The sequence below is a fragment of the Lissotriton helveticus genome, chromosome 5_1 (assembly GCF_964261635.1).
Source record: "Lissotriton helveticus chromosome 5_1, aLisHel1.1, whole genome shotgun sequence".
In the NCBI taxonomy this organism is placed as follows: Eukaryota; Metazoa; Chordata; class Amphibia; order Caudata; family Salamandridae; genus Lissotriton; species Lissotriton helveticus.
Genome location: NC_136065.1, coordinates 245,499,072 through 245,526,707, shown reverse-complemented (window position 1 = coordinate 245,526,707; position 27,636 = coordinate 245,499,072). Strand labels below are relative to the sequence as shown.

The window sequence follows — 27,636 nt, the reverse complement described above, 5'->3', positions numbered from 1 at the left end:
ACACAGACGTTCTCTTCGTACATTGCCTTGTGCATTATAAAAGCAAAAAATATATTCAGAAGTGATCCTTACGTTCAAACCTCACACCAGTGATCAGATTATGGTGGGCAGGGATGGTGTATATGCACTTCCTCTGCCGCAGATCCCAGACTTTACATGTGTGGTCGCCGCTGCCTGTTGCCACATGATATCTGAGAAAAGAAAGGATGATAATAATTTCAAAACCTCTTATTGACATGAATCATCATTTAAAGCAGCAAAGCAGATGAATCACTGACCAGGTGGGAGCCAGTACCTACCCATTGGGGGAGAATGCAGTGGCATATATTTCCTTTAGGTGGCCTTCCAAGAACATGATGCAGCGGCCAGTTCGGAGGTCCCAGAGTCTGCCGAAGGCATCCAGACCTCTGCACAAGGAAAGAAGTAAAGATGAGGCCCCCTATACAAGTCGGGAAAAGCAGCAAGGTTTCACACAAAATGGCTTAACTATCCTCTCCACCCTTTTGTCTCCTAATTGAATATGGAAATATACATCCCACTGATAAGTACAAGTTAAACAGTTCTTCCTATTACTATGTATTTATAGCCAAGATGTGGGCAAGGACAAGTAAATGAACCTCAACCATTCTTGTCAGAAAAAGGATGGGAAACATTGTAGTTCTTAACAGGATACTCTAGAAATCTTTGAATGAGCTCATGCCTAAAGCTTTAGTAAATTCGTACAATCCTTCACTGCCAATGAGTTCCACACACCAAAATTAATACTGACAACAGCTTTCAAAAGGTTGATGGTAGCTGCAAATACAGTATCTTCAAGGAACATTTTCCACTATAAACTGTCTTCTCGCATGACAATGATTTAATCACAACTCTTTCTTTAGCAACAGAACAAGGATTTGGCAACATATTTCTTTAAGCAAAACACACAGGACTACCCTCAAGGGATGCATATTCCTCCCTTTTCCTACATACTACATCTTACCCTGTTCCCACCAGTGAGCCATCCGGGTGAAAGGAGATATCGTAAACTCCCTTGCTGTGTCCTTCCTGGTGCAAGATCTCCTCTTGAGCTTCAAGGTCCCACAGACGCCATGAGTGATCATAGCTGTAAATGGGCAACAAAGTAGGTTACTAAAGAAAATGAGAGACAACGGTAGACTAAGAGATAAATGATATCCTGCTCTATTGTCTTAACCATATACAGTTCTACATGCAAGATCATACTGCAGCTAAATGCATCAAAAACAGAGTTCATCATGCAGGGCCCAAAGACAAACTGTTAAAACCCCCAAATCCAGCTGGTAGATCATATAGCTTTGGAAAAGGAACAATTGGGGAAACAAGTGTACGAGTTTTGAGCTAAGATTGACTAAACTCGTATTAAAATCACAGCTAATATTCTATAGTAAATGAGTTTTCCATAGATCTTTAAACTGACAAAAATCCTCCAATCGAACCTATTTGAAGATGGGGATTTAATGTCAAGACTGCACGCACCAGACTCTTGATGAACTAGTACAACAGTCTTTATCAAGAGATCCCAGGATACTTGTCAACAAATTAAAAGTACCAACAATGCCAGAGAAAGGTAATTGAAACGGTATGTATTTAGGATTACCTGAGGACACCAGCCAACAAACTAAAATGTTACAGTAAGCTACCTGCAGCAGTCTTCATGCAGGATTACTAAAGACATCTCCAGCTCTTACAAACTGAACTGGTATCACACACAGTTTATAGATTTATCTCAGCCTCGGTCAGGCTGCGTAAAATCGTGGGGAAACAATAACCATCATGTGTAAACCCAGGACTCCCTGGAAGTAATTACTGTGAACACCTTGTCCATTGCCGTTTGCATATAAAGCGCATCCCCTTGTTCCATAAGAGCTACTGGTTTTACTGCACTGTTATGTGAGATTTTGCATAATCACCTAGTCTAATGTACTTTGAACTGTTACATGTGGAATTTTGTGGCACCTTTTTGAGACAGACGGCTCTCCACTAGGGCTACAGCTCCGATAGGTTCCTTCCTTCAGTACTTAGGTCTGAGGACTTCCTATACATATGGACTGCGGCAGGCACCTGTTTTATTAGCTTTGATGTATTTTGCCTTTTCCTGTATTTATGGCATAGCTATGTCATCATATGTGTGATTTTATCCTGTATGTTTTTATCTATTGAGTGGCCCGTCTGTAATGATATTTCTGCAGTTAACTTCTTATCCTGGTATCAAAATATTTTGCACTTGGATGACTTTATTATGCAGGGTACCCAACAAATGAACTGGTGAGATGTTCTTTTTGAACACTAATTTGATTTTCTGTAACAACATTATTTAATTTGTACTACCCTAGATATAATGTTTGCATTTTGTGCTTTCATGGTTTCAAAACCGAATAAAGATTTGATTCTACTACTACTACTACCAAAGAAAACCTAAAACACAGTTCAGCTTATTGGGAGCCTAGAAAAACAGGCCGTGTTCCAGAGACTTGCACTGCACTGTTTTCAGTAGTATTTTGGGGCATGTGATTGTTAAAAGGCTGCCTGCCTCACAGACAATACCTCATATGGGTTTGTGCTTTACACCTAGAAATTTAATTCAGGCTACATTTATATGAAGACCGCAGCAAAGGTCTGAGACCCTGAAAATGTCTATTGACAGTTTTGAAAAAGAAAGCTTCTTCCTTTACACTCCAACAATTTGAAGGTAACTACGAGGGGGTATACGAAAACACTGGTCGCCAAGCCTCAGAAATATTTAAGATGGTATCTGTTCACCTAGGAAGAACTATACCCATTTCCCCCTCATATATTTCTCCCCATTAAAGTTGTACAGCGTTTAGAAATGCCTCTGTCTGCAGTGAATAAGATAGAAATGCTTGCAAGTGCTCAATCATGGGGTGCCATTGTCCAGTCTCCTCCATCCACCATGTCAAGGCCTTCTCAATGGGGTTGTCTCAAGAAATCAGGTGGAAAGAAACTTGTGTCATGTTGAAGTCACAAGAATTCTCAAAATAACTTTACAGAAAAACAAAATCATTTATTTAGTGCCAAAGTGTTGAAGTTTAAAATCTCTAAAGGTTCTTGCTAATACCCCCCATTCAATGGTATTCACTTGATTTTTCACAGAAATGAGTAGGCCGACTCGTTCTTGCCAGAAATCTAACCTGTAAGGTTCATTGCTGAAGATGGTATGCATATCCAAATACCAAAATCCTTTCTTTGTAGATGAGCAGGGCAAGGAGTGAAAAACGGAGAACCTTGCCATGATTCACAAAAATGTCCTTGGATGTTGGTCGACATAGGGGTCTGATTGGACCAGCTATTCACTGCCTTTTTCTGTAAACAGTCTACAATAGCTTGGCCTCGGACTGATAGTAAACCCACCAATGGATTGCAAACTGGCCTTAAAATGCGGCAGTCAACCCGCCTGCAAGGTCTATGAAAATTACTGCAAGAAGTTGCAAGGTTCATGCATTAATTTGTCCAAGACTTAAGATATCTGAAATGGAACAGTACCTTGTCCCAAATTTAAAAAGTCCCAAAAAGAAACATGAAAATAACCAAAATAAAAATTGCCACTTAAAGTGTAATGCCATGTACAACACAAAGCTGAAAAAGAATCAACAAAGAGAATAGAAAAAATCTAATATTCCTACCATGTGGTGCCAAGGAATCTTCCTGAAGGATGCCATGCCACTCGTGCCACTCTCATTGTGTGTCCTTCAATATCTGCAACAGGTTCATCACTAAAAGAAAACATAGCAAATAAAACACAAGACAAAACATATAATCTCTACAGGGCATAGCAGATGGAGGACGGAGCATTTTAAAACTTTTTAAACTTAGATGATTGGGGGGGGGGGGACACAAACAAGTATCTAGGGAGAGGCAGCTATAGTGCAACAGGTGGGCACTGGTACCCAGGTTTGTTATGGCCCAACTGAACCCCAGTTATGGCTGTAGTTTGCTTCCAAACTAGGATTGGGGGCCCATGTCCCTTGCTTTGGGGCTAATAGCACTCTTGTTACGCCGCTGAGGGAAGGCATCTTACTCCCTTCCGGTTTCCGCAGCCGTTCACAGCAGTCTCTTTCTGACACCGTTTTGGCAATTATGAGAGTAGGGAGCCCCTCACCCAGCGTTGCTTTCCACAGCCCCTCACCCAGCGTTGCTTTCCACAGGTGGCCCAAGCCACACTGCCATGGGGACAAGGTTATAGGGCAGGAGCACATAGTGTTTCTCACTAAAACACCTCAAGAAATTGAGACCTTTTCTTACCCATGATGACCTCAAGACAGTAGTTCAATCCCTAGTTCTCTCTAAAATCGACTACGGAAACACCATCCTAACAGGAACTCCAAAAGCTCACCTGCCCCACTAAGGGCAATGCTGAACATTGCCGCTCGACTCATGTCTGGAGTGAAAAGATTTGAACACATCACTCCAGCTCTCAACTCCCTCAACTGGCTTCCCATGGAAGGGAGGTGTATTTACAAGCTGGCCTGCATCACACACAAAACCCTTCACTCTCCGGCTCCCAACTATCTGAACAACAAACTGGTAAGAGCAGGTAAATCCAGAAAGCTGAGAAGTTCCAACTCACTCCTTTTTATCCCTCCGAAACTGAAAAAGAAAACCACCCAATATCGATCGTTTTCTGGCAACGCTCCCAGGATGTGGAACGCTCTCCCTAGAGTCCTCAGATGCAACCCCTCAGTCTCCTATTTCAAAAGGGACCTGAAACTCCATCTCCTTAACAAATACTTTCCTGACCAAAGTCAACTAACGTAGACTTCAATATCCGAGTTGACTACTCTCTCTCTTGTCATTCAAGGATAGTGGTGACCAGACTGTGTTAACCACCTTTGTTTGTTTTCTCTCCCTCCGCTGCACTGCTTACCTATTTGTCATGTTGTATTTTTTATCTCCGTTTTGTTTCCATACTGCCTTCCTACTATGTAGTGCAATTTCCTTCGTTTTTTTACAGAGTGTATGTAAAGCGCTCTGATACCTACGGGTCTAGCTAGCGCTATATAAAACTTTTAAAATAAATAAAAATAAATATAAGCGGGGGGAGGTTTTCGGCCTCTTGCGGAGTCCATTTTGGGCCACGTTGAGGAAAGAGCAAGTGATTTGCTATTTCACTGCAATCAGCGGATCAATACATTTATGGCCGATGACTCATTCTTCCCAGCAGCAGAAGTTCTTTGGTGGGAAAGAGCGAACTACGCTGAGGGTGGACTATATTATTATCATTATTGGTGGAATTGTTTACAACTAGAGGTGGCAAGGATATGCGTATTATTCATTTAGGGAGAATGACCTTGTTAAGCTGTCTGATTTGACGCGGATTAAACAAATGAAGGATGGTTCGCAATTGGTGTAAGATACGTGGGCAGGCAGCTGTATTGTATGGCCTAGGACAGGTGCTTTGAGACATGCAATTCGTCTGTAGACAAAGCCAGGTGAAAATTAAAGAGGGCCGTGCAAGTTATTTGCCATCCTATCGAATTGCGAAATTAACACTTTGCAGAATTAAAGAGGTGAATGAGTATTTGTTTAGGTCTGATGGTGGCAATTTATCGAAGTTGACAAGAATTATTAGCAATGGCGTGCAACGAGAAACTGCCATATAAGCGAAGTTAAAGAGGTGACACTGGTGTGGCAGGAAAATACTTTCCGATGGAGAATCAGGTGCAGGTAGAGTAGGTTTGAGGTTTTTTTGTTTGGGAGAGTTTTATATAGCGCGAACTAGACCCGAGCGCACCAGTTTTGTTACAGGACACATTCATTTTTGTTAGGCGGGGGAGATTAAGTAATTTGCCCAGAATCACAGGACGTTGAGCGTCTTGGCGAGACTCGAACCCGGTTCCCCAGCTTCGAGGTCGACCGCTCTAGCCGTAAGGCTACATCCTCTAAGTCTAAGGATAAAATATGTGATAACGATTATTTTGTTTGCATATATAAATAAATGAATGTTGAACAGGCTTGTGGTTAGCTCTTTATTGCACGAGGAGTATGGTTCAGGCACAAACCAAGGCGCCAGAGCAGAAAACGATTTGGGGCAGATAAGGCTCAACATCCTACTCTCCTAGCCGCGGGACTTCGCGCCACTAGAACCTGCACTTCTTCGGTTGGGCTCCCTTAAATCCTAAACGTGGATTCGGTATCGCTAGCGTCTAGAAGTGGGTTTAGTCTCCAGCAGCACCTCGATGCAGGTTTCCAGAGATATTGACAGATGGGCATTTCTGCAGAAGGATGCTCGGGAGTCTGGCTGTGTAAATGAGCCTTACCTACTGTATAAACTACACCATGAATGCTCCGCATTGCACAACTTCTGGGTTTGTTTAAGTAAGTACGGACGTTCGGTGTTCCTCAAATATGTAAAGCGCTACGACACCTGTTCCCAGAGCCAAAGCGTTACATAAAGAGTAAATAAATAGTGACCATCAAGGGACTCTGGCCTGGCTGCGCCTCCTAGTAGCAGGAACCGGTTCGACCTGTCCTTCCCGGGTGAAAGGTCAGAAAGAGCGGTTGTCCGCGATTTGCCAGAAAACAGGCAGAAGCCCCGATAAACTGCCTGAAAGCCGGATAGTGCCAGCAAGTACCTGTTGAGCTGCTTTTACCGCAAATTCAGGGGCTGTACCAAAGCCAGCCAAGATAAAACCACAAGGAAAACGGTCATTACAGCAGCGACTGGCATGGAGAAGAGGCATAAAACAGAGGGAACATGCCTTCACGGCTGACTCTGTCCGGTGCGAGCCCGCACCCCTCCAAGAGAAGCGCAATTGCATCCTTAGCTGGCAACTACACCCGTGTCACTGAGTGAAACTCCGTTCGGTCCTGGCTCGAGTTCACTGCACTTTGCATTCTGGGACATGTAGTTTCATTGTACCATTGTATTTAGGGCCTTGAAAGCTTTCAGCATCCGTGTTAAGGGATAAAAATCTAGGCATTGATAAAAACCCACCCACCTGTTTCAGAACGTTCCTCCCCAGAACATTAGTTCGTACATGGCCACCCCAATACCATTACACCCAAACAGTAGTTCGTACATGGCCACCCCAATACCCTTACACCAGAACATTAGTTTGTACATGGCCACCCCAATACCATTACACAACGGGACAGGAGACGACAAATTGTGAAGACGAGGATGTTGGGGCATAGTTGTGACTTAAGATCCTTACTTCTTCGTAAACAATGTTTGCCTTTTTTAAGGAAGTGCCAAATGCAACATTCTCTTCGTGCATTTGCCAACCGGGCTGTACCATCCCATAAATGTGTGGTAGCAGCATGTTCATTGCATCGCTGCACAAATCTGCGCACTTGTTCTGCCGCCATTTTGTGATGTCGGCCTCCCCTTAGCACAGTGCACTACAGGCGACGTATTTGGGTTGTATATTTTAATGTATTTCATTTGAAATTCAATTTTATAGGCTAGATCACGTCTGAGATAGTTATGCCTTGGATTGCACTAGTGTTGCTGAAAGTATGACTTTCGTTATTTATTTCTTGTGTCTTGTTAAGTGTGATGGCGAGCACACGTCACAGAACTTGTTATTGTAGAATCAGAAAATAAAATAAAAATATTTTATTTTTTATCTTTTTACTCCATTTTTGTCAATCAGGATATCATAAAAGATATGCGTCATTCTCAATCTAGTTGTTAGCCCCCCAACCTCACCCCGATTATATTTCATAAAGAATTGCCGGGAAAGAATCTTGTATATTTCTCCTGAATTGGTTTGTAAATTCTAACCTTGTGATTTTCTTTTATATTTGTTTACGTTTGTAACGTTTATCAATTTTTACATCTAACAAACCAATGGAGAAATGTTTCTTTTATTTTGCTTGTCTGTACTGTCTGTGATACGCCACTTAAATAAACCTGGTTAATGTCTCTGGGAAACAAAGTGACACATTTTATAACGATCCTATCCATACAGGAAACAATTTCAAGTTCACTACTCTCTATCTCAGAAAAACATCTAATTGCGACCTTTTCTGAATGCTCTTTTTTCCGTCTTTCGTTTTTAACCTCTAGCTCTAGTCTTAAAAGTGTTTTTGCCTCTCCAGCAACTTTTCAAACACACGGAGCACTTCGGGATCTTTGCAATATGGTTTAATTTGGCAAATGCATTTCGGTAACATAACCTTCTTCAGTGCCGAAACCATACAGAATTGTTATGCTCAGCTTCTAATCATTTTATACTCTCTGCACTTCATTGGTGGGGCTTCAGCCAACCTGGTACAGCACATCCCACAATAGGCAAAGAGAATGGAATGGCAGGGCCTAAATGTATCATAATGCACCATCATCACCAATCCTTGTCCATTCTCATGGTTTCAAAATCGAAAAGGCTTATACTGTCGGGTGGCGGCTTTCCGCTGTTCCGAGCGCCGCCCACGGAACACATGCAGGCATCGGGTACTCCGGCCGGAAGTGGTGCCCCGGTCTAGTCCTCCACCTCGTTGCCTGACCAAGCACTTCCGGGGGAACACGCTTAAAATGCGTGAAACCCGCCGGAGTGGTGCTTCTGATTCATCTGCACCAGCGGAGCCCAGCTGTCGTCGGAGATCCGGTCTTCAGCTTTCTTCTCGTCAAGAGGGACGGAACACTTCGTGTCACGGTAACGCTTCCTGGGCCTCATTGCGTTACGTGACTTCTTGCCGTGTTTTGGCAATCTCGATGCAGCGGCGCAGGAGCGCTTGACATTGCTGTACTCGGGATTCTGTTACTTTCTTCATTTTTCGGAGGCTTGGCCGTGGCGCAGGCGCGCTACCGCCATTTACATTCAGAAGCGCAGGTGCGCTTTCTCATTTAAGCACTTTGGACTTTGCATTAGGTTAGGCAATAGCGCAGGAGCGCTTTGTCATTGCAGGACTTTGTTTTGATATTTGTTTTGGCAGTCGCGCCGGAGCGCTACTGCTACTTGCCAACACGCTTACTGCGTGGGAGTTCTCTACATAGGGCCGCGCTATAGCGCTTAAACTGGAGTTCCAGTTTGTCCCACCCCAGGCGCAGAAGCGTCTCCTTGTTTCTTTTGGTTCTGTGGTGGTTCCGGCGCAGTTGCGCCTCATTTCATTTCATATGTCAAAAACCTCCAGGCTCCGGGACATTTCGGCTTTACCGTCTTCATCGAGCCAAACAAAGCAACAACTAGTGGTGAGTGACAGGGACAGGGGCTCCTGTCTGCATGTGTTTTATGGGGTGTATTCGGCGCAAGCCTAGTGTGGAGTCCTAATTGGGTCTTTCTTGTTCCCCCAGTTGCGCCAAGACCCTGCCCAACGTCCCTACCACCAAGGCCACTCCTCCTGTTCATTTGGCCCCCTTCCTTGGATCCATCCCATCCTTGTCGGGTGTTATTCCCCGCGGGGGTTGGTTGGGATCAGGGGCGGAGGTTTCTGTCGTCTCTGCAGAATTCCTCCACAAGCCCAGGTGAGTCTTGTGGGGTACCTGACAGAATCAGAAGCCCACGTTCATACATTCTGCCCAGACGACATGGGAGAACCGGAGGTAACACTGCAGGACATAGCAGCCTTGCTGGCTGCTATGCAGACAGAGAACCTCAGCTTACGCCAAGACATGACGGCCCTACAGGGCCAAGTGGCGGCTGGTTTCACCAACCCCTGGGGAACCACTCCTAGTCCCAGAACCCGAACAGAGGGGTTGCTTAGACCGCCTACGTTCTCCTTTGGGGGGTCCTCCTCTGCCACCGGTCAGGACACGGCTATCCAGGTCATCACGCCTCACCCGGTGCAACTGGCTCCACCCGAACGCTTCTATGGCGATAGCACGAAATACGGCGTCTTTATCCACCAATGCCATCTGCATTTCATGGCCAGAACAGCTGCCTTCCCTGATGATGCATCAAAGGTGGCGTTCATACTGTCCTACATGGGCGGGGACGCCGCACAGTGGTCCATCTCACTGGTTGAAAACGACGACCCCATGCTTAACCACTTGCCAACGTTCAAGGAGACCATGCGACGGATGTTTGCTCGACATACGTTTGTACAAGCCGCAGATAACCAGCTGCTTGGGTTAAAGCAAGGAAGCAGTGATCTGCTCCACTACATCACGACCTTCAGCCGCCTGGTCATAGAGGCGCAGTGGCCTGAGGACAAAAAGGTGTCGGTGTTTTATCGAGGGTTGCGGGATGACCTGAAGGATCTAATTGCCCAACACCCCGACCCCCCAGACATGATAGGGCCATTCATCGACATGGTGGTCAAGATGAACTTTCGGTTGCAAGAGAGAAAAAACGAAAAAGGGAAAAACAGCGACAACCGTTTCCTCCCGTTCTCTGAGAAGGCCTCCGAGAAAAGCAAGGAGGATGCCCCCGCGTCAAGCGACACCCAGGAACCAATGCAGATCGGCGGCGTCAGAGGAGCCTTAACCAGCCAAGAGAGGGAAAAAAGGAGGAAACAGAACCAGTGCCTCTATTGCGGCAAGAGTGGTCACTTCGTCAGGGAGTGCCTGGTGAAACCCAGCCGTACAAGGAACAAACGGCCCTTCGCCTTGCCCATCGATAAAGGGAACAAGGCGGGAAACGAGACAACCCAGTAGACAAGGGGGTCCGTCCTCTGGGTTTTTCTTCCTGCCCTACAGCGATCCCTGCAGTCTTCGATGGCAACCATCACATAGGCATGGAAGTGGCCTTGCGGAACCAAACATGCGCCTCTTGGACTGTCATCGCGATGCTTGATTCCGGAGCCACCGGCAACTTTATCGACACCGTCTATTCGCAAAACCTGGGAATGAGGACGGTGCCCAAAAAACAACCAGAAACGGTAAAGGCCGTCGACGGTACGGAATTGACCTCCGGTCTTATCAGGCATCAGACCGAAGCCATGACGATGTGCTTCACAAACAAGCATGCCGAATCCATCAGCTTTGGCGTCCTAGACGCACCACAGTTTAAGGTCATCCTGGGGCTGCCATGGCTGGTACACCACAATCCCCGAGTCGACTGGGTATCGCGGGTAATCAGTCTGGATTCTGAACACTGCTGTAGCACCTGCTACGAAGAGGACAACATGCACGGTATCCGGTCCATACAAGCTCGGTCGTTACCAGGACAAGGCATGGGAATGGTGTCTCAAGCCGAAGTACCAGAGGACTATCAGGATCTGGCTGAAGTGTTCGATAAAAAGGGAGCCAACACCTTACCACCGCATCGTTCCTTTGATTGTCGGATAGATCTGATACCCGGCTCTACATTACCCTGTAGCAGGATCTATTCCCTTACCGAAAAAGAGAACGTTCATCTACGTTCCTATCTGGATGAGTACTTGGAAAACGGGTTCATCCGCCATTCCAGGTCCCCGGTGTCATCTCCCCTTTTCTTCGTGTCGAAGAAGGAAGGGGACCTGAGGACCTGCATCGACTTTAGGGCGATGAACACCATCACGGTAAAAAACCGATACCCGCTTCCGCTTATCTCCATCCTCCTGGACCAAGTCAAGAACGCCTCAGTTTATACTAAACTGGATCTGCGGGGGGCCTACCATCTGGTCAGAGTCCGGAAGGGTGACGAATGGAAGACCGCCTTCCGGACCAAATTCGGCCTATTCGAGTACCAGGTCATGCCTTTCGGACTCTGCAATGCCCCCGCAGCGTTCCAATACTTCATAGATGAGGTATTGAGGGAGTTCCTCGACGTCTTCTGTATCGTGTACATTGACGATATCCTGATCTTCTCACAGACCATCACCGAGCACGTACAGCACGTACGTTCAGTTGTAAGACAACTAGGTAAACACCGACTATACGTGAAACTGGAGAAGAGCGTATTCCACGTTACCTCTGTGGAGTTCCTGGGACACGTCATCACCCCAGCCGGCATACAGATGGATAACAAGAAGGTAGAGGCCATCCTTCTTTGGCCCACGCCGGACTCCGTGAAAGGGGTGCAGCGGTTCCTAGGGTTTGCCAACTACTACCGTCGTTTCATCACTGGGTTCTCCGGTATGGTGGCGCCTATCTCACGCTTATTGCGCAAAGGACAACGCTTTTTTTGGGACCAGAAAGCAGACTACGCGTTTCAGGAACTAAAAAGGCGGTTCACTACAGCCCCGGTACTGATACATCCAGACGCCGAACAGCCTTTTGTGGTAGAGGCAGACGCCTCCAAGGACGCTTTGGGAGGCGTGTTGTCACAAAGGGATGCCAACACCGGACAGCTACATCCGGTGGCCTTTTATTCCAAGAAACTACAGCCGGCAGAAAAGAACTACACAGTGTCGGACCGGGAGCTTCTGGCGATCAAGACGGCGTTCGAGGAATGGCGTCATTACCTGAAGGACGCAAAACACATGGTCACCATCTACACGGACCACAGGAACCTGCAGTTCTTACGCTCAGCACGCGCCCTTACCGCCCGACAGTTACGATGGACCTTGTTCTTTAACGAATACAACTTCACCATCACCTACCGACCCGGCAAGGACAACGCCAAGGCGGATGCTCTCTCAAGATTGGACGAGTCCGAGGATGCCACCGAAAACACAGAACCGGTTCCCGTCATCTCGGACGACCACTTCCAGGGCATAGTGGCCTCCACGGACTTCATGACCCAGTTACGGAAGGACACGGATGGAATAGATACAGCGGCTCTAGTACACGGACAGAAAGGCGTGGTTCGTGAAAACGGACTCCTGGTTAAGGGAAACAAGTTGTACCTGCCTAGGGAACCCTGCCAACAACGAGCAATCCAGATGTGTCATGACCATCCGGGATACCACAAAACGCTTGATCTGATACAAAGACAGTTCTGGTGGCCAACAGTAGAAACCGATACAAGAAACTGCTGCCTCGGTTCGTGGCTCCTTTTGCCATCGAGAAAGTGATCAACCCCGTGGCCATGAGATTGTCGCTCCCGTCACACATGAAGATGCACCCGGTCTTCCATGTCTCTCTTCTGCGTGCGGTCCATCCTGACTGCACCATCTCCTCTCCTACTTCTCCGGTGGTAGTGGAGGACCATGTGGAATATGAGGTCAGGGCTATACTGGGTTCCCGTCGCACCAGGGGGCGGTTGTTCTATCTGATCGACTGGAAAGGGTACGGGCCTGAGGAGCGATCCTGGGAACCCCGGTCCCATGTCCGTCATGCCCCTGTTCTGGTCCGTGCTTTCCATCTGAGCCACCCCCTGAGCCCACGCCCTGCTTCCTTTCTCTGACTCCCGGGTGGGGGTTCTGTTTTGGGGGGGGTACTGTCGGGTGGCGGCTTTCCGCTGTTCCGAGCGCCGCCCACGGAACACATGCAGGCATCGGGTACTCACTTCCGGCCGGAAGTGGTGCCCCGGTCTAGTCCTCCACCTCATTACCTGACCAAGCACTTCCGGGGGAACACGCTTAAAATGCGTGAAACCCGCCGGAGTGGTGCTTCTGATTCATCTGCACCAGCGGAGCCCAGCTGCCGTCGGAGATCCGGTCTTCAGCTTTCTTCTCGTCAAGAGGGACGGAACACTTCGTGTCACGGTAACGCTTCCTGGGCCTCATTGCGTTACGTGACTTCTTGCCGTGTTTTGGCAATCTCGATGCAGCGGCGCAGGAGCGCTTGACATTGCTGTACTCGGGATTCTGTTACTTTCTTCATTTTTCGGAGGCTTGGCCGTGGCGCAGGCGCGCTACCGCCATTTACATTCAGAAGCGCAGGTGCGCTTTCTCATTTAAGCACTTTGGACTTTGCATTAGGTTAGGCAATAGCGCAGGAGCGCTTTGTCATTGCAGGACTTTGTTTTGATATTTGTTTTGGCAGTCGCGCCGGAGCGCTACTGCTACTTGCCAACACGCTTACTGCGTGGGGCCGCGCTATAGCGCTTACCCTGGAGTTCCAGTTTGTCCCACCCCAGGCGCAGAAGAGTCTCCTTGTTTCTTTTGGTTCTGTGGTGGTTCCGGCGCAGTTGCGCCTCATTTCATTTCATATGTCAAAAACCTCCAGGCTCCGGGACATTTCGGCTTTACCGTCTTCATCGAGCCAAACAAAGCAACAACTAGTGGTGAGTGACAGGGACAGGGGCTCCTGTCTGCATGTGTTTTATGGGGTGTATTCGGCGCAAGCCTAGTGTTGAGTCCTAATTGGGTCTTTCTTGTTCCCCCAGTTGCGCCAAGACCCTGCCCAACGTCCCTACCACCAAGGCCACTCCTCCTGTTCATTTGGCCCCCTTCCTTGGATCCATCCCATCCTTGTCGGGTGTTATTCCCCGCGGGGGTTGGTTGGGATCAGGGGCGGAGGTTTCTGTCGTCTCTGCAGAATTCCTCCACAAGCCCAGGTGAGTCTTGTGGGGTACCTGACATATTCATTATTAAGCCAATACTAGTGTTGTTTCGAGAGTGAGTCCCATTAAATATTTCAGAAGCTGTGTATACTCCCCTCGCTTCCCGCTGTTGTTTCTCGCACAGGCGCTCGTGGGTGACCCTCACATGGTCGAGGCACCCCAAACTTGATTAGTCCACGTCTTCCTCAGACGACCAGCACTGGCAAGCTCCAACACGCCACTCCACCAGGCGGCCGAACACTGCAGCGGGTGCCTCTGTAAAGGTAGGTGAATCCATCTTGCCTCCCCAGCAACTATATGTATGTATGTATGTATGTATATATATATATATATATATATATATATATATATATATATATATATATATATATATATATATATATATATATATATATATATATATATATATATATATATATATATATATATATATATATATATATATATATATATATATATATTCTATTTTAAATTGAGTGGAATTGGGTTGATTTGCATGCTTTGTGAGTACCTTGAAAATTATTAAGGGGCGGGGTCTGTAGTTCCTGCTGTTCAATAGCGCGGACAGGGTTCTCACGTTTACTCGCTTTGTACGTTTCTATAAAAGGTAAAGCATATTTTCCGTTTTGTATTCTATTAATTTATTCTTTGGCTCGTGTCTCACATAAGAGCTGTGTAGATGGTGTGATACAGAACTCACACCACCGTGTGTCAGCTCGAGGGGGGCGCGGCCCTTTCTGAATGGATCGCTTGGATAGAAACCCAGCAAAGCATGCGTGGGCGGGTGGAGAGACCCCTCGACTTTTCCCTCCTCAGAATGGGATGTGCTGCATGCCGGGATCTCTTCGGCCTCTCCACCCGCAGCAACAATCTTAACGGTGATGATGATGATAAGGCTAATACCCATTAACGTAGTAATAATAATACAATTGGAGGAAAATTAAGTCTAAATTTAAGATTTAGCATTTTAGTAAATATCACAATACCAGTCAATAACCAGTGCCACATTGCACTAACTCCGGCTCACAGAAGCACATATCTCAGCTCCAAGCCATTCAGCGCTCACTAATCCAAACTGTGTTCTCCCAACGCCACAGTGCACTCGCTTGAACGCTTGCAAAGTGATCGCGATCACTATTGTGTAAAAAAAAATAAAACACGCCCGCAAGTGGTGCGCGAGCGCCACTGCGAGCCATATGTTTTCAATGATCACGCCCGTGTCTGGGCACGATAATTGTAAACATGTGGGCTTAGGTGCGCGTAACAGACACCAATAGGCCATGGGCGGAGCAATGCGCCCGCCTTTGGCCTATTGCGTGCTCTGTGTGAAAAAAACACGCATGCAAAGCCCAATCACTTAAAGCAAAAGGAAAAGCACACACAGAAGCGTGTGTTATTCCAGGGTCCGTTTTGAAACCCCGGACAAAAGGGCTCTCGCCTGCGCAAGCACTGCTGCATAGTACAACGCAGGGCGCGAGCCCTAAAAAGTCAGTGTTTGCCGGTTCTAGAACGCTTTGCCTCCAATGAACCTTCATGTGCTCAAGTTCATAAATGTTAAATGACTAGGCGTCCGAAAAATGGATGAGCACAGTTTCCACCAGCCCAAAACATTCCACCGTGATGGGTACAGTAATTCCGGTCTACAGAACTGAACTCACATCCAGACAAGAAATTTATCAAAAAATATAAATTGAATTGCTCAAGACATAATAGGAAAACGCTGCAATCAAAACACCAATGTGACACAAGCTTTTGCAGGGGGTGAGATTTCAGTTGACTTTTGCCGGAAGCAGTGATGAAGGGAATGTCTGTGTCTTCTCTTTGTCTTGCAGGAAATCATGGTTTTAATTTACTATCATTTGGCTCAGAAGTAACTGCCTACTCCCCACCCGCCTGAGCAGGCAGATAGGTCGCTGCCGCATTGGCTATGGGAAGGTACACACTACCCATTTGTTATCAAAGTCGGGGGCATTTCAAAGCCCCTCCTGGTGACACAAAGTCACGTGTTGAGAAAGGGGTGATTTCAAAATGGCTGCCCAGCTGCAATGGATACCCATACCTAGGACTCCGCACTTTTGGCTACCAGGTCCATGTGGCCACAGGCAGCTACTCTGCAAGATATAATGACATGAACTTGTAGGATTTCAGAGGCCTACTCTGGTCAATGGAAGCCATCAATTAGCATATGAACCAGCTGCTTGTATCTGAACTTAATTTTTAGTGTCCTTCGGAGCAGATGAGTTTACCACACGGAGCAGGCACTCTGCCTTTGGCATGTTCATTATAAACCCTTGCCCCAAGAGGAAAAAGGATTATTTCACGGCATGTTGACAAGAGGCGTTTCATGCCTTGCCAGCGCCAATTACTCTTGGTAATGTGCATCCCAGGAGGGAGAATGAGTCACGACGAGAGACTGCAGAGAGCATTCACCATAATAAGGGTAGTTGAGCAGGCAACGTAGAACTGCCTTTGTGATGATTTCACTGCATGCTGAGACATACTCGCAACCTTCTTTGCTGTTTAATGTCTAACATTGTTTCCAAATACTTAGGACCACAACATTAAAGCAAAACACTAGGTTTACGGCCAAGCATTTTTTTTTTTGCAGCAATGTTAACAGGCATTGTCAATGTCAATAGGTCTAGATTATAACTGAAAGCCACTCTTCAGTCAATGGTGAGTTTAGGCACTAAAAACTCTTCTACATGCACTCTGTCACTCATCCTTGCAGTCATGAATCCATCCACACCCCCACCCACCACTATTTTTGCGTCTGCCCACTCACCTGGCCACAGTAAAACCCTCGAATTCAACAAACATAAGCAACATATAGTAAAAAGAATAAAAGTAGAAAAAGGAAAAATGCTCAAACGTAACCCAGGCAGGCATGTATATATATATTTTCTTAAATAAAAAACTAGTGGAAGACCGTCATCTTGGAAAGGGACTGTGCATAGTGTATCACTGTTTCAAAATTCCAATATGGTGGCCAAATTAAAACGCAACACGTTGGCAGACTCGAAATGGTAAAGCAATGCTACATTTTACACAATACCACTGGAAGGCCATGTTGGAATGGTGTGGTGCATACTGTGTCATTCCTTTCTGATACAAGATAGCTGGTGTTGCTTCTAAACATGGCGGTCATATGGGCACAAAAACAATAATCCATTATGAACAATATAATTCCAATTTGGGCATCCATTTTAGAAGCCTTCTGGCACAGTGCATATAGCATGAGCGGCAAGCAAGAGGCCCGACAGCATGCTCTAGAGAGCTGAAGGGTGCAATAAAAAAAACAGAAGTGAAAGAAGGGTACTGAAGCACAATCATTTTCATGGGGAAGTGCATATGTACTCGGGAGAAATGCCATCAGTCACAGGGTTATTGAGCCAATGGCTGAAGCTGGAAGAATCACTGCTTCATGCCCAATCTTGTAAACCCACAGCAGACCTATGGCATTTGACAAGTTTTCCCAGTAAACCAATCAGGTCGTTTGTCACAAAAGCAACTCAGGCCTATTGTATTGAGCATAAGCTTTCCCACAAGATGGCTATCAGGCATCACAGTATAAAATGGCAGTATGTAGTGACGTACGAGTCGTTGATTCCGCTGTATACATAGGGATTAGTATCTCAGCAGATCTGGATAAGACTGTTGATAGAAACATTGAACCTATAATATTTGAAGCCAAAAAAGACCTAGATAGAATGCACAATATCCACCTCTCTTCAGTAGGGCGCTCCAATGTAGTAAAAATGATTATCTTGCCCAAGTTCCTCTATCTTTTTAAAGCAATACTATTGTTTTTTGAGGCTAAATGGTTTTCGGCACTGGAGCACTTAATAGATTTATTTGGGCACATGGGAAAACCAGGAGGGCTCTTCGTTTTATGACTCTACCTAGGGCTAGGGGAGGCTGGGCTGTCCCTGATTTTAAGATGTACTACTGGATGCCAGCCCTTCAGTATATGCGTAGGCTGTTAGGAGGGGATGCGTCTGATCCACAGGTTAAACTAGGTTCTATTGATATATATGCTATATTCATTGGGGAGGAGGCAGAGAACTGCTTCCTTAAATACACTGATCCCAGTTATTTTAAAAGAACTAGATTTAAGACATTGATGGCAGCTTATAAAGTCTGGGCGTCATTTCGGAAAAAATATGGGATTGGTACGTTTAATGCATGTACTTGGCTGGTCAGGAATCCATCCCTCCCAGTGGAAATATTTGCAGAATCTGTAATGGCTGATTGGGGACGACGGGGAGTCTTTAAAACTGGGTGATCTGATGGGTTCTAATGGAGTTCTTCAGTTTTCTGATATACAGAGGGTTTATGGTATTGACAGAAAGAACTTCTTTAAATATTTACAAGTTCGGAGCTTTTTAGGGAATAAACAGGGAGGCACTGCCGGGTTCGGTAAAAATAAGATATTGCAAGCGGTGCAGACTGTACTATTCGAAGGCTCTATTCTGAGCTCTCTGCAACGAAGGACGATGACCTGGGAAAATATGGGAATAAGTGGGCAGATAAGCTCGGGGTAGATCAAGACTGCTTCCGAGACTCATTCGAGTTGGGCCGGATATGTTCTGCAGGGCTACAGGCCCAGTAATATAAAACGATTTACTCTCTGTATTATACACCTGCAAGGATAGCTCTGTGTGGGGGAACCGCAGGCACTAGTTGTCCCCGATGTGATAGTTCAGATGCAGAAGTAATCCAAATCTTCGCATCTTACCCTCAGTTACAGTTACTACTGTGAGCTATTGAATCTTTTCTTGATAGAACTCTAGGAATCAAGGTCTCTCTTACACCAACTTGGATTATACTTGGGGTAAGCGGCGATGACGAGCAATGCCCTTCACATTACCTTTTATTCATGGCCATGTCGGTTTTACAAATGTGTATTGCAACAGCATGGTTAGATAAAGCATCTCCAACCTTTCAACAGTGGCTTGCTAGGTTGCTTTCTGTGTATAATCTCAAGAAGGGGATTTATGCGAGGAAGGGCAGAAAGGGGAGAATACTTGGGAAACGTATCTGGGAACCTATTTCGAGATGGAAGGAGAATCTGTAATGTTTATAAGTTATGTATTTCTCATTTTGTTGTTGAAGTAATTTCAAGGATATATGTTCTTAAAACGAATTCCGTTGCAACGCATGCCTTTACCACGCATGCGTTACAACGGAATGGTTTATCAACTCATAACGTTTTCCTCTAATTCATGCGTGGTGACGTCGTACGTCCTTAAGAAGAAACGGAAGTTTCTTTCCGTTTCCTCTTAAACAACTACGATTTCAGGTGAGGTTTTTATTTGGGGGGGAGACCCCCCCCCAAGCCCCCCATGATTATTTTGAACCTTTACCACATATGCCTTTACTACACACCTCGTAGTAAAAGTATGCGTGGTAAAGGCTTTCGTGTTAACCACGCATGCGTTGTAATGCATGCGTGGTTAATGTATTCGTGGAAACGGCCGCGTTGTAATGGCCGTTTCCCTTCAAGGATCAATGCTGAGGTTAACTTCACAGTTGGAGGGATACATTTTTTTGTTCACCTTAGTTTGTTCTCTCTTTTTTTGTTTTTTTTTTCTCTTTTTTTTCCCCCTTCTCGCTTTTCTCATATTTTGCTTATTTTGGTTGGCCGAAATCTCGGTGGTACCTGTTTTCCTTTTGTGTTAACATGTATATCTCAGATGTGTGTTTGTTCTATGCATACGTATTTTGGATTGTTGCTGTGCTTAAAAAGATGAAAACCTAATAAAAATATATTTTTTTTAAGTGACAAATATATAAAAAATGTAAGTTGGTTATATATGTATAATAATATATTGTATAATATATATGCGATAATACCGGTCTATAGGATTTAACACACTAATACCTTCCACCGTTAATGGCCAATATGCATTGACGCATGCAATTCAAAATTAAACAAATCAGGCCTACTGCGTCTGTGGTAACTTTTCCTAATAAAATGCTTATTGCATCTGACGTAACTTTTCCTAAACAGCCAATCAGGCATAAGCCTTTATCGTTAGGTTGTCACCATAACCAGCTTAGGACTACTATATTAAATATGCACTTTCCCAAAAGGCAAAGCAAGGACTCTTTTGAAGTCAAAACCTTCCTAACAATCAAAAGCTTGCAGAGAGGAGGATCAACACGTAGGTGGAGACTAAACTCCTCTCTCAGTAATGCTCGTTTTCTGGAGATCACTAAAGGCTTGGCAACAGATATGATGACAAGCCAGACCTAATAACATTTATCACTGAATTATCACCAAAAAGGTGCACTCACTGAGTGTCACTAAAAATGCATATCTGGGGTGCCGAAGCACCAGAATGAAATTGCCATTGTGCAAGACAGCATACAGTTGTGTAAAATGAATGAAGTTTATCATTGACTGATTAACTACAATTGGTCATGTGCACACTATCTCAAAAGGTCTCTCACTGCAAGTCGTATTCAGTTTTAACTATGTAAAACATACAAACTACAAGTTAACAAAGAGTCAATAACAAAGCGTTAAAATACATAAAAAAAGCTTAAACTCCTAGATATGAAGGAGAAAATGTTTACGTCCTTCACATTACCTTTGTAATGCAGATGTTGTGAACATCTCGTCCTTCAGGGGTCCTGCAGGAGAACCTCTGGTGCTTGCAATGGAGGCTTCCCCGAATTTACATAATGGTAGGGTGCAACACGGAATCGCTTCAGCATCAATGCTTGCCACATCAATGATGTACAATTTAACCGCATGCGCGCTAGCGGTTTTCCCGCTGTACGCGGCGGTTTTGAAAAACCCGCGTTACATGACGAGCTGAGCTCGTCATGAGTGTACGAGAGGCGTAACTCATGACGAGCTCAGCTCGTCATGAGCGTTGAAGGGGTTAAGTCAACGGGGTAACCCAGTGTCCCTCGGAACCTGGGTATTGACGTTAAAGTCTACAAAATGGTTCTCTCGGGTAGCGCCTAATTCCTTTAAACGATACTAAAGGGGATGATGGACGGAGCGTTTGAGCAAATCAAACACTCACCGCCAGTCAACTGATCTGGGTTTAATCCATCACCCTTTTTTAGCTCACTCGGCCACCCCAGCTCAGACATGGCCATATGCAAATCAGTCTGACCCTGTGCCTCATGGGAACAGTCCAGCCCGAACTGCCAAGCCATGTCTTCCCTGGACCGGAAACAAGCATCCTGGGACCAGTTTCGGATTCATAATTCTCATCAGCCAGGCTATCTTGAATCCAGTGGCCAAGTGAGCAAGGGACTCACTTCTGAGTTTACCCTGCCAACTTAGGGCGAACAAAGCGATACTAAAGGGGATGATGGACGGAGCATTTGAGCAAATCAAACACTCATCGCCAGTCAACTGATCTGGGATTAATCCATCACCATTCTTTAGCTCACTCAGCCACCCCAGCTCAGACATGGCCATATGCAAATCAGTCTGACCCTGTGCCTCATGGGAACAGTCCAGCCCGAACTGCCAAGCCATGTCTTCCCTGTAACGGAAACAAGCATCCTGGGACCGGTTTCGGATTCATTACCCTCATCAGCCAGGCTATCTTGAATCCAGTGGCCAAGTGAGCAAGGGACTCACGTCTGACCATACCCTGCCAACTTAGGGCGAACAAAGCGATACTAATAGGGGATGATTGACGGAGCGTTTGAGCAAATCAAACACTCACCGCCAGTCAACTTATCTGGGTTTAATCCATCACCATTCTTTAGCTCACTCAGCCACCCCAGCTCAGACATGGCCATGTGCAAATCAGTCTGACCCTGTGCCTCATGGGAACAGTCCAGCTTGAACTGCCAAGCCATGTCTTCCCTGGACCAGAAACAAGCATCCTGGGACCGGTTTCGGATTCATAATCCTCATCAGCCAGGCTATCTTGAATCCAGTGGCCAAGTGAGCAAGGGACTCACGTCTGAGCATACCCTGCCAACTTAGGGCGAACAAATTGATACTAAAGAGGATGATGGACGGAGCGTTTGAGCAAATCAAACACTCACCGCCAGTCAACTGATCTGGGTTTAATCCATCACCATTCTTTAGCTCACTCAGCCACCCCAGCTCAGAAATGGCCACATGCAAATCAGTCTGACCCTGTGCCTCACGGGAACAGTCCAGCCCGAACTGCCAAGCCATGTCTTCCCTGGACCGGAAACAAGCATCCTGGGACCGGTTTCGGAATCATAATCCTCATCAGCCAGGCTATCTTGAATCCAGTGGCCAAGTGAGCAAGGGGCTCATGTCTGAGCATACCCTGCCAACTTAGGGCGAACAAAGCGATACTAATAGGGGATGATTGACGGAGCGGTTGAGCAAATCAAACACTCACCGCCAGTCAACTGATCTGGGTTTAATCCATCACCATTCTTTAGCTCACTCAGCCACCCCAGCTCAGACATGGCCATATGCAAATCAGTCTGACCCTGTGCCTCATGGGAACAGTTCAGCCCGAACTGCCAAGCCATGTCTTCCCTGGACCGGAAACAAGCATCCTGGGACCGGTTTCGGATTCATAATCCTCATCAGCCAGGCTATCTTGAATCCAGTGGCCAAGTGAGCAAGGGACTCACGTCTGAGCATACCCTGCCAACTTAGGGCGAACAAAGCAATACTAATAGGGGATGATTGGCTGAGCGTTTGAGCAAATCAAACACTCACCGCCGCCAGTCAACTGATCTGGGTTTAATCCATCACCATTCTTTAGCTCACTCAGCCACCCCAGCTCAGACATGGCCATATGCAAATCAGTCTGACCCTGTGCCTCATGGGAACAGTCCAGCCCGAACTGCCAAGCCATGTCTTCCCTGGACCGGAAACAAGCATCCTGGGACCGGTTTCGGATTCACAATCCTCATCAGCCAGGCTATCTTGAATCCAGTGGCCAAGTGAGCAAGGGACTCACGTCTGAGCATACCCTGCCAACTTAGGGCGAACAAAGCGATACTAAAGAGGATGATGGACAGAGCGTTTGAGCAAATCAAACACTCACCGCCAGTCAACTGATCTGGGTTTAATCCATCACCATTCTTTTGCTCACTCAGCCACCCCAGCTCAGAAATGGCCATATGCAAATCAGTCTGACCCTGTGCCTCATGGGAACAGTCCAGCCCGAACTGCCAAGCCATGTCTTCCCTGGAAAAAAAACAAGCATCCTGGGACCGGTTTTGGATTCATAATCCTCATCAGCCAGGCTATCTTGAATCCAGTGGCCAAGTGAGCAAGGGACTCACGCCTGAGCATACCCTGCCAACTTAGGGCGAACAAATGTATCGCTTTGTTCACCCTAAGTGGGGCAGGGTATGCTCAGACGTGAGTCCCTTGCTCACTTGGCCACTGGATTCAAGATAGCCTGGCGGATGAGAATTGTGAATCCGAAACCGGTCCCAGGATGCTTGTTTCCGGTCCAGGGCAGACATGGCTTGGCAGTTCGGGCTGGACTGTTCCCATGAGGCACAGGGTCAGACTGATTTGCATATTGCCATGTCGGAACTGGGGTGGCTGAGTGAGCTAAAGAATGGTGATGGATTAAACCCAGATCAGTTGACTGGGGGTGAGTGTTTGATTTGCTCAAACGCTCAGCCAATCATCCCCTATTAGTATTGCTTTGTTCGCCCTAAGTTGGCAGGGTATGCTCAGACGTGAGTCCCTTGCTCACTTGGCCACTGGATTCAAGATAGCCTGGCTGATGAGGATTATGAATCCGAAACCGGTCCCAGGATGCTTGTTTCCGGTCCAGGGAAGACATGGCTTGGCAGTTCGGGCTGGACTGTTCCCATGAGGCACAGGGTCAGACTGATTAGCATATGGCCATGTCTGAACTGGGGTGGCTGAGTGAGCTAAAGAATGGTGATGGATTAAACCCAGATCAGTTGACTGGGGGTGAGTGTTTGATTTGCTCAAACGCTCCGTCCATCATCCCCTTTTGTATCGCTTAATTCCTTTAAACAGTCTTCATAAAATGATTTAATAATAATAAGCATTACCTTTAGAACAAACACACACCATGTGCTCTTTCTCAATTCTGTGGGTGATGGTGCATGGCCGTTCTTAGTTGGTGGAGCGATTTGTCTGGTTAATTCCGATAACGAACAAGACTTCTCCATGCTAACTAGTTATGTGACTGCCAGCAAATTGTGGCGTGTGTTTATTATAAAGGTAATGCTTAATATTATTAAATCATTATATGAAGACTTTTTTTTTTAAAGGAATTAGGCGCTACCCGTCGGAACCATTTTGTAGACTATACCATCAATGATGTAAGCATGCCATATGACGTAATTGATCCCAACGGACGGTGTATAGAGAAGTAGAAATGCACAGCTCTGCACACGACTTACGGGATTTCTCCCCCCGGCGGGCCTCATTTGTTTTTGAGACTACCATTGCTAGAAAGGGTATCCGGGGTAATAATATTAAAGTATTTTCATTTCCCTGGAGGGGTGGTGGGTGATCAGCCACCAAAGCAGGGGGTGATCACCCATCACTTTTCCTGGGGAAAAGGAAAGGAACGTTAGGCATTTTTTTTGTTGCTCAGTCCTGCCCAGAGCTCTGAACCGACCCCCAGGCAGAATCCTTTATACATGGGGCACCACCAGTAGGTCCCTTCTCAAACGGATTCCTGCTTGTGGATCGTGGACGACTTTTGGAAAATGGGCCAGTGCCCCCTAGGCCCATACCATAACAAGCTGCCAGGCCATCAATCAAGAAAAAAACATTGGGTAAAGGCAAAAATGCCGTTTTGGTCCAAAAAGGTACACGTTGTAGCACTCTCTAGCACGGAGGGGCAACTATTTTGTGTGTTGATGTGCTCCAAGTGACAGGGTGGTTACCTGCAGCAAGGATAGCCCTACTCCCCAGAACCTGTGGCAATTAAACAATATAGTTGCTACAGTGGATCAGAATTTTAAAAAAATCATAGAAAGAAAATGTGTGTGTGTTTAACCACAAGAAAAGAAAAAGTGTGCATGGAATATACATAAATTATCCTAAATGAAAAAATAAAAGGTACCCACAGACAAAGATTTTTCTCAAAAAGGACTGTTATTGAAACAACATAAAACATAACAAATATTACAAAAAATACAAACATAACATGGTGCTCACAGGGCTACACAATGACCATACAAGATGCAGAAATTACAGTGTATAGAACCAAACACAATGGCAGAGGAATAATAAATAACGAATAGTTTCTTACCTGTCGGTGTAGTTTTGCAGCTTGAAGATCTTTCTGGATTCACTATGCTGTGCATATTCCGCAATCTGGTGGTTGGGTCCGGAATCGTAGTCTTTTTTCTCTTTTTTTTTCGTAGCCCAGGTGGGCGTCGACGTCCCACCATTTGGTGTCCTTTCGGTGACGTCGGCGTGCTTCCGGCGGAAGCTACCACCCTTGGGCGCCATCTTCGGATTCTTTTTTCTGTCTCTTTTCCTTGTTTGTCTTTGTAGTGAATCCATGGCTTTGTTTGTTAATCGTTTTTTCAACGTTAGTGTTTCCACGTATTTTGTAATTGTTCCAACTTGCTTTCTTTTCCATGTTTTTCCACCCTTTTTTCCAGCCTCATCTTTCTGGCGGAGGCGGGTGGGTTCGCTAGTGAATCCAGAAAGATCTTCAAGCTGCAAAACTACACCGACAGGTAAGAAACTATTCGTTTTGCAGCGTGAATCTTTCTGGATTCACTATGCTGTGCATATATTTTGTAGCGGTTTTTGTTACTTTTGTGGCGGTTGGGTGGAAGATGAGCGTTGGTTGCTAAAAATATGTTGAAGCACTTTTTGTCCCACTTGTGCTTCCTTGTTCATCTGTACATCCACGCAGTAGTGCTTCGTGAAAGTGTGTACTGAAGCCCATGTTGCCGCCAGGCATATATCCTGAATCGGTGTGTTGGCCAGGAAGGCAATTGTTGCTCCTTTCTTCCTGGTGGAGTGGGCTCGTGCCCCTCCTGTTAGCTCCTGGCCAGCTTGCTTGTGGCAGAACTGAATTGTCTGTGCGATCCATCGTGCTATGGTGTTTTTCGTAACTGGTTTGCCCATGTAACTGTTAGCGAAGGACACGAAGAACTGTTTCGTCTTCCTGTGGTCCTTCGTTCTTTCAATGTAGTGCATCATAGCCCTTCTTGCGTCTAGGGTGTGGAGCGACCTCTCAGCGCTTGTAGTGGGGTTTTGGAAGAAGCTAGGGATCTGAATACTCTGATTCCTGTGGAACCTTGACACCACCTTTGGCATGAAGTGTGGGTCAGTTCTCATCACGACCCTGTCACTGTGTATCTGGATGTAGGGTTCCTACAGTGTGAGTGCCTGCAGTTCGCTCACCCTTCGTAGTGAGGTGATCGCCACCAGGAAGGCCGTCTTCATTGTTAACATTTGCAGTGATGCTTTGTGGATGGGTTCGAAGGGTGCTTTCATGAGCTCCGTCAGTACCACGTTTAAGTTCCAGGCCGGAGGCGGCATTCTCTTTGGCGGCGCTATTCTTTTTGCCCCTTCCAGGAATCTTTTCACGACTTGAGATGTGAAGAAGCTTCTCCCTGTTTCTCCTCTTGTGTATGCCACAATCGCTGCTAGGTGCACTCTCAGCGAGGATGAGCTTAGCTTTGCCTTGATTAGGTGTGTGAGGTACCTTAGCACCGTGGACTCCTTGGTCAGTCTCCTTTGGAGTTGTTTCTTGCAACACCATTGAGTGAATCTTTTCCACTTTTCCCCATAGCACTTGCGTGTGCTGGGCCTTCTTGCCTCTCGCAGCACCCGCAGGGTGCTCTCTGGTAGTTTCAGGTGTGCAAATTCTAAGTCCTCAGGAGCCAGGCTGAGAGGTTGAGGCTCTCTGGCTCTGGGTGTAGGATTCCTCCGTTTTCCATGGAGAGTAGGTCTCTTCTTTTTGAGAACTTGTGGGGAGGCCCCTGCGCCATCTCCATTATCTGAGAATACCACGTCTGTCTGGCCCATTGTGGTGCCACAAGGATGAGCATCATGTTGCTCTTCATGCATTTGTTGAGCACCCTGGGGATCAGTGGTATCGGGGGAAAAGCGTAGGCAAATGTTTTTGACCAGCTTATCCATAGGGCATTCCCCTGGGACCGTGCCTCTGGTTGCCTGGATGCAAAGTATTGGCATTTTGCATTCCAGTGTGTTGCAAATAGGTCTATTGTTGGGGTGCCCCACTTCCTGAATAGACTCTCTGTTTCCGGACTGTTGAGTTCCCACTCGTGGGACGCAGAAGTCTGCCTGCTGAGCCAATCCGCTTCCACATTGTCTTTCCCTGGCAGGTGTATGGCTAGCAGGTCTATTTTTAGTGGTATGGCCCATTTCCAAATCTCTTGTGCCAAGTTT

At 46.3% G+C, this 27,636-nt stretch overlaps 1 protein-coding gene across 1 annotated transcript in view; it reads right to left on the bottom strand.

Moving 5' to 3' along the window:
* PRPF4 (pre-mRNA splicing tri-snRNP complex factor PRPF4) overlaps nucleotides 1-27,636 on the bottom strand; it is a 206,958-nt gene that overhangs the window by 7,138 nt on the left and 172,184 nt on the right. Inside the window, exons 10-13 of the mRNA XM_078642126.1 lie at nucleotides 3,663-3,752; nucleotides 983-1,105; nucleotides 300-407; nucleotides 73-191 (exon numbers count right to left, since the gene is read on the bottom strand). Coding sequence (XP_078498252.1) covers nucleotides 73-191; nucleotides 300-407; nucleotides 983-1,105; nucleotides 3,663-3,752 — 440 coding nt within the window. The remainder of the gene's footprint in view (nucleotides 1-72; nucleotides 192-299; nucleotides 408-982; nucleotides 1,106-3,662; nucleotides 3,753-27,636) is intronic.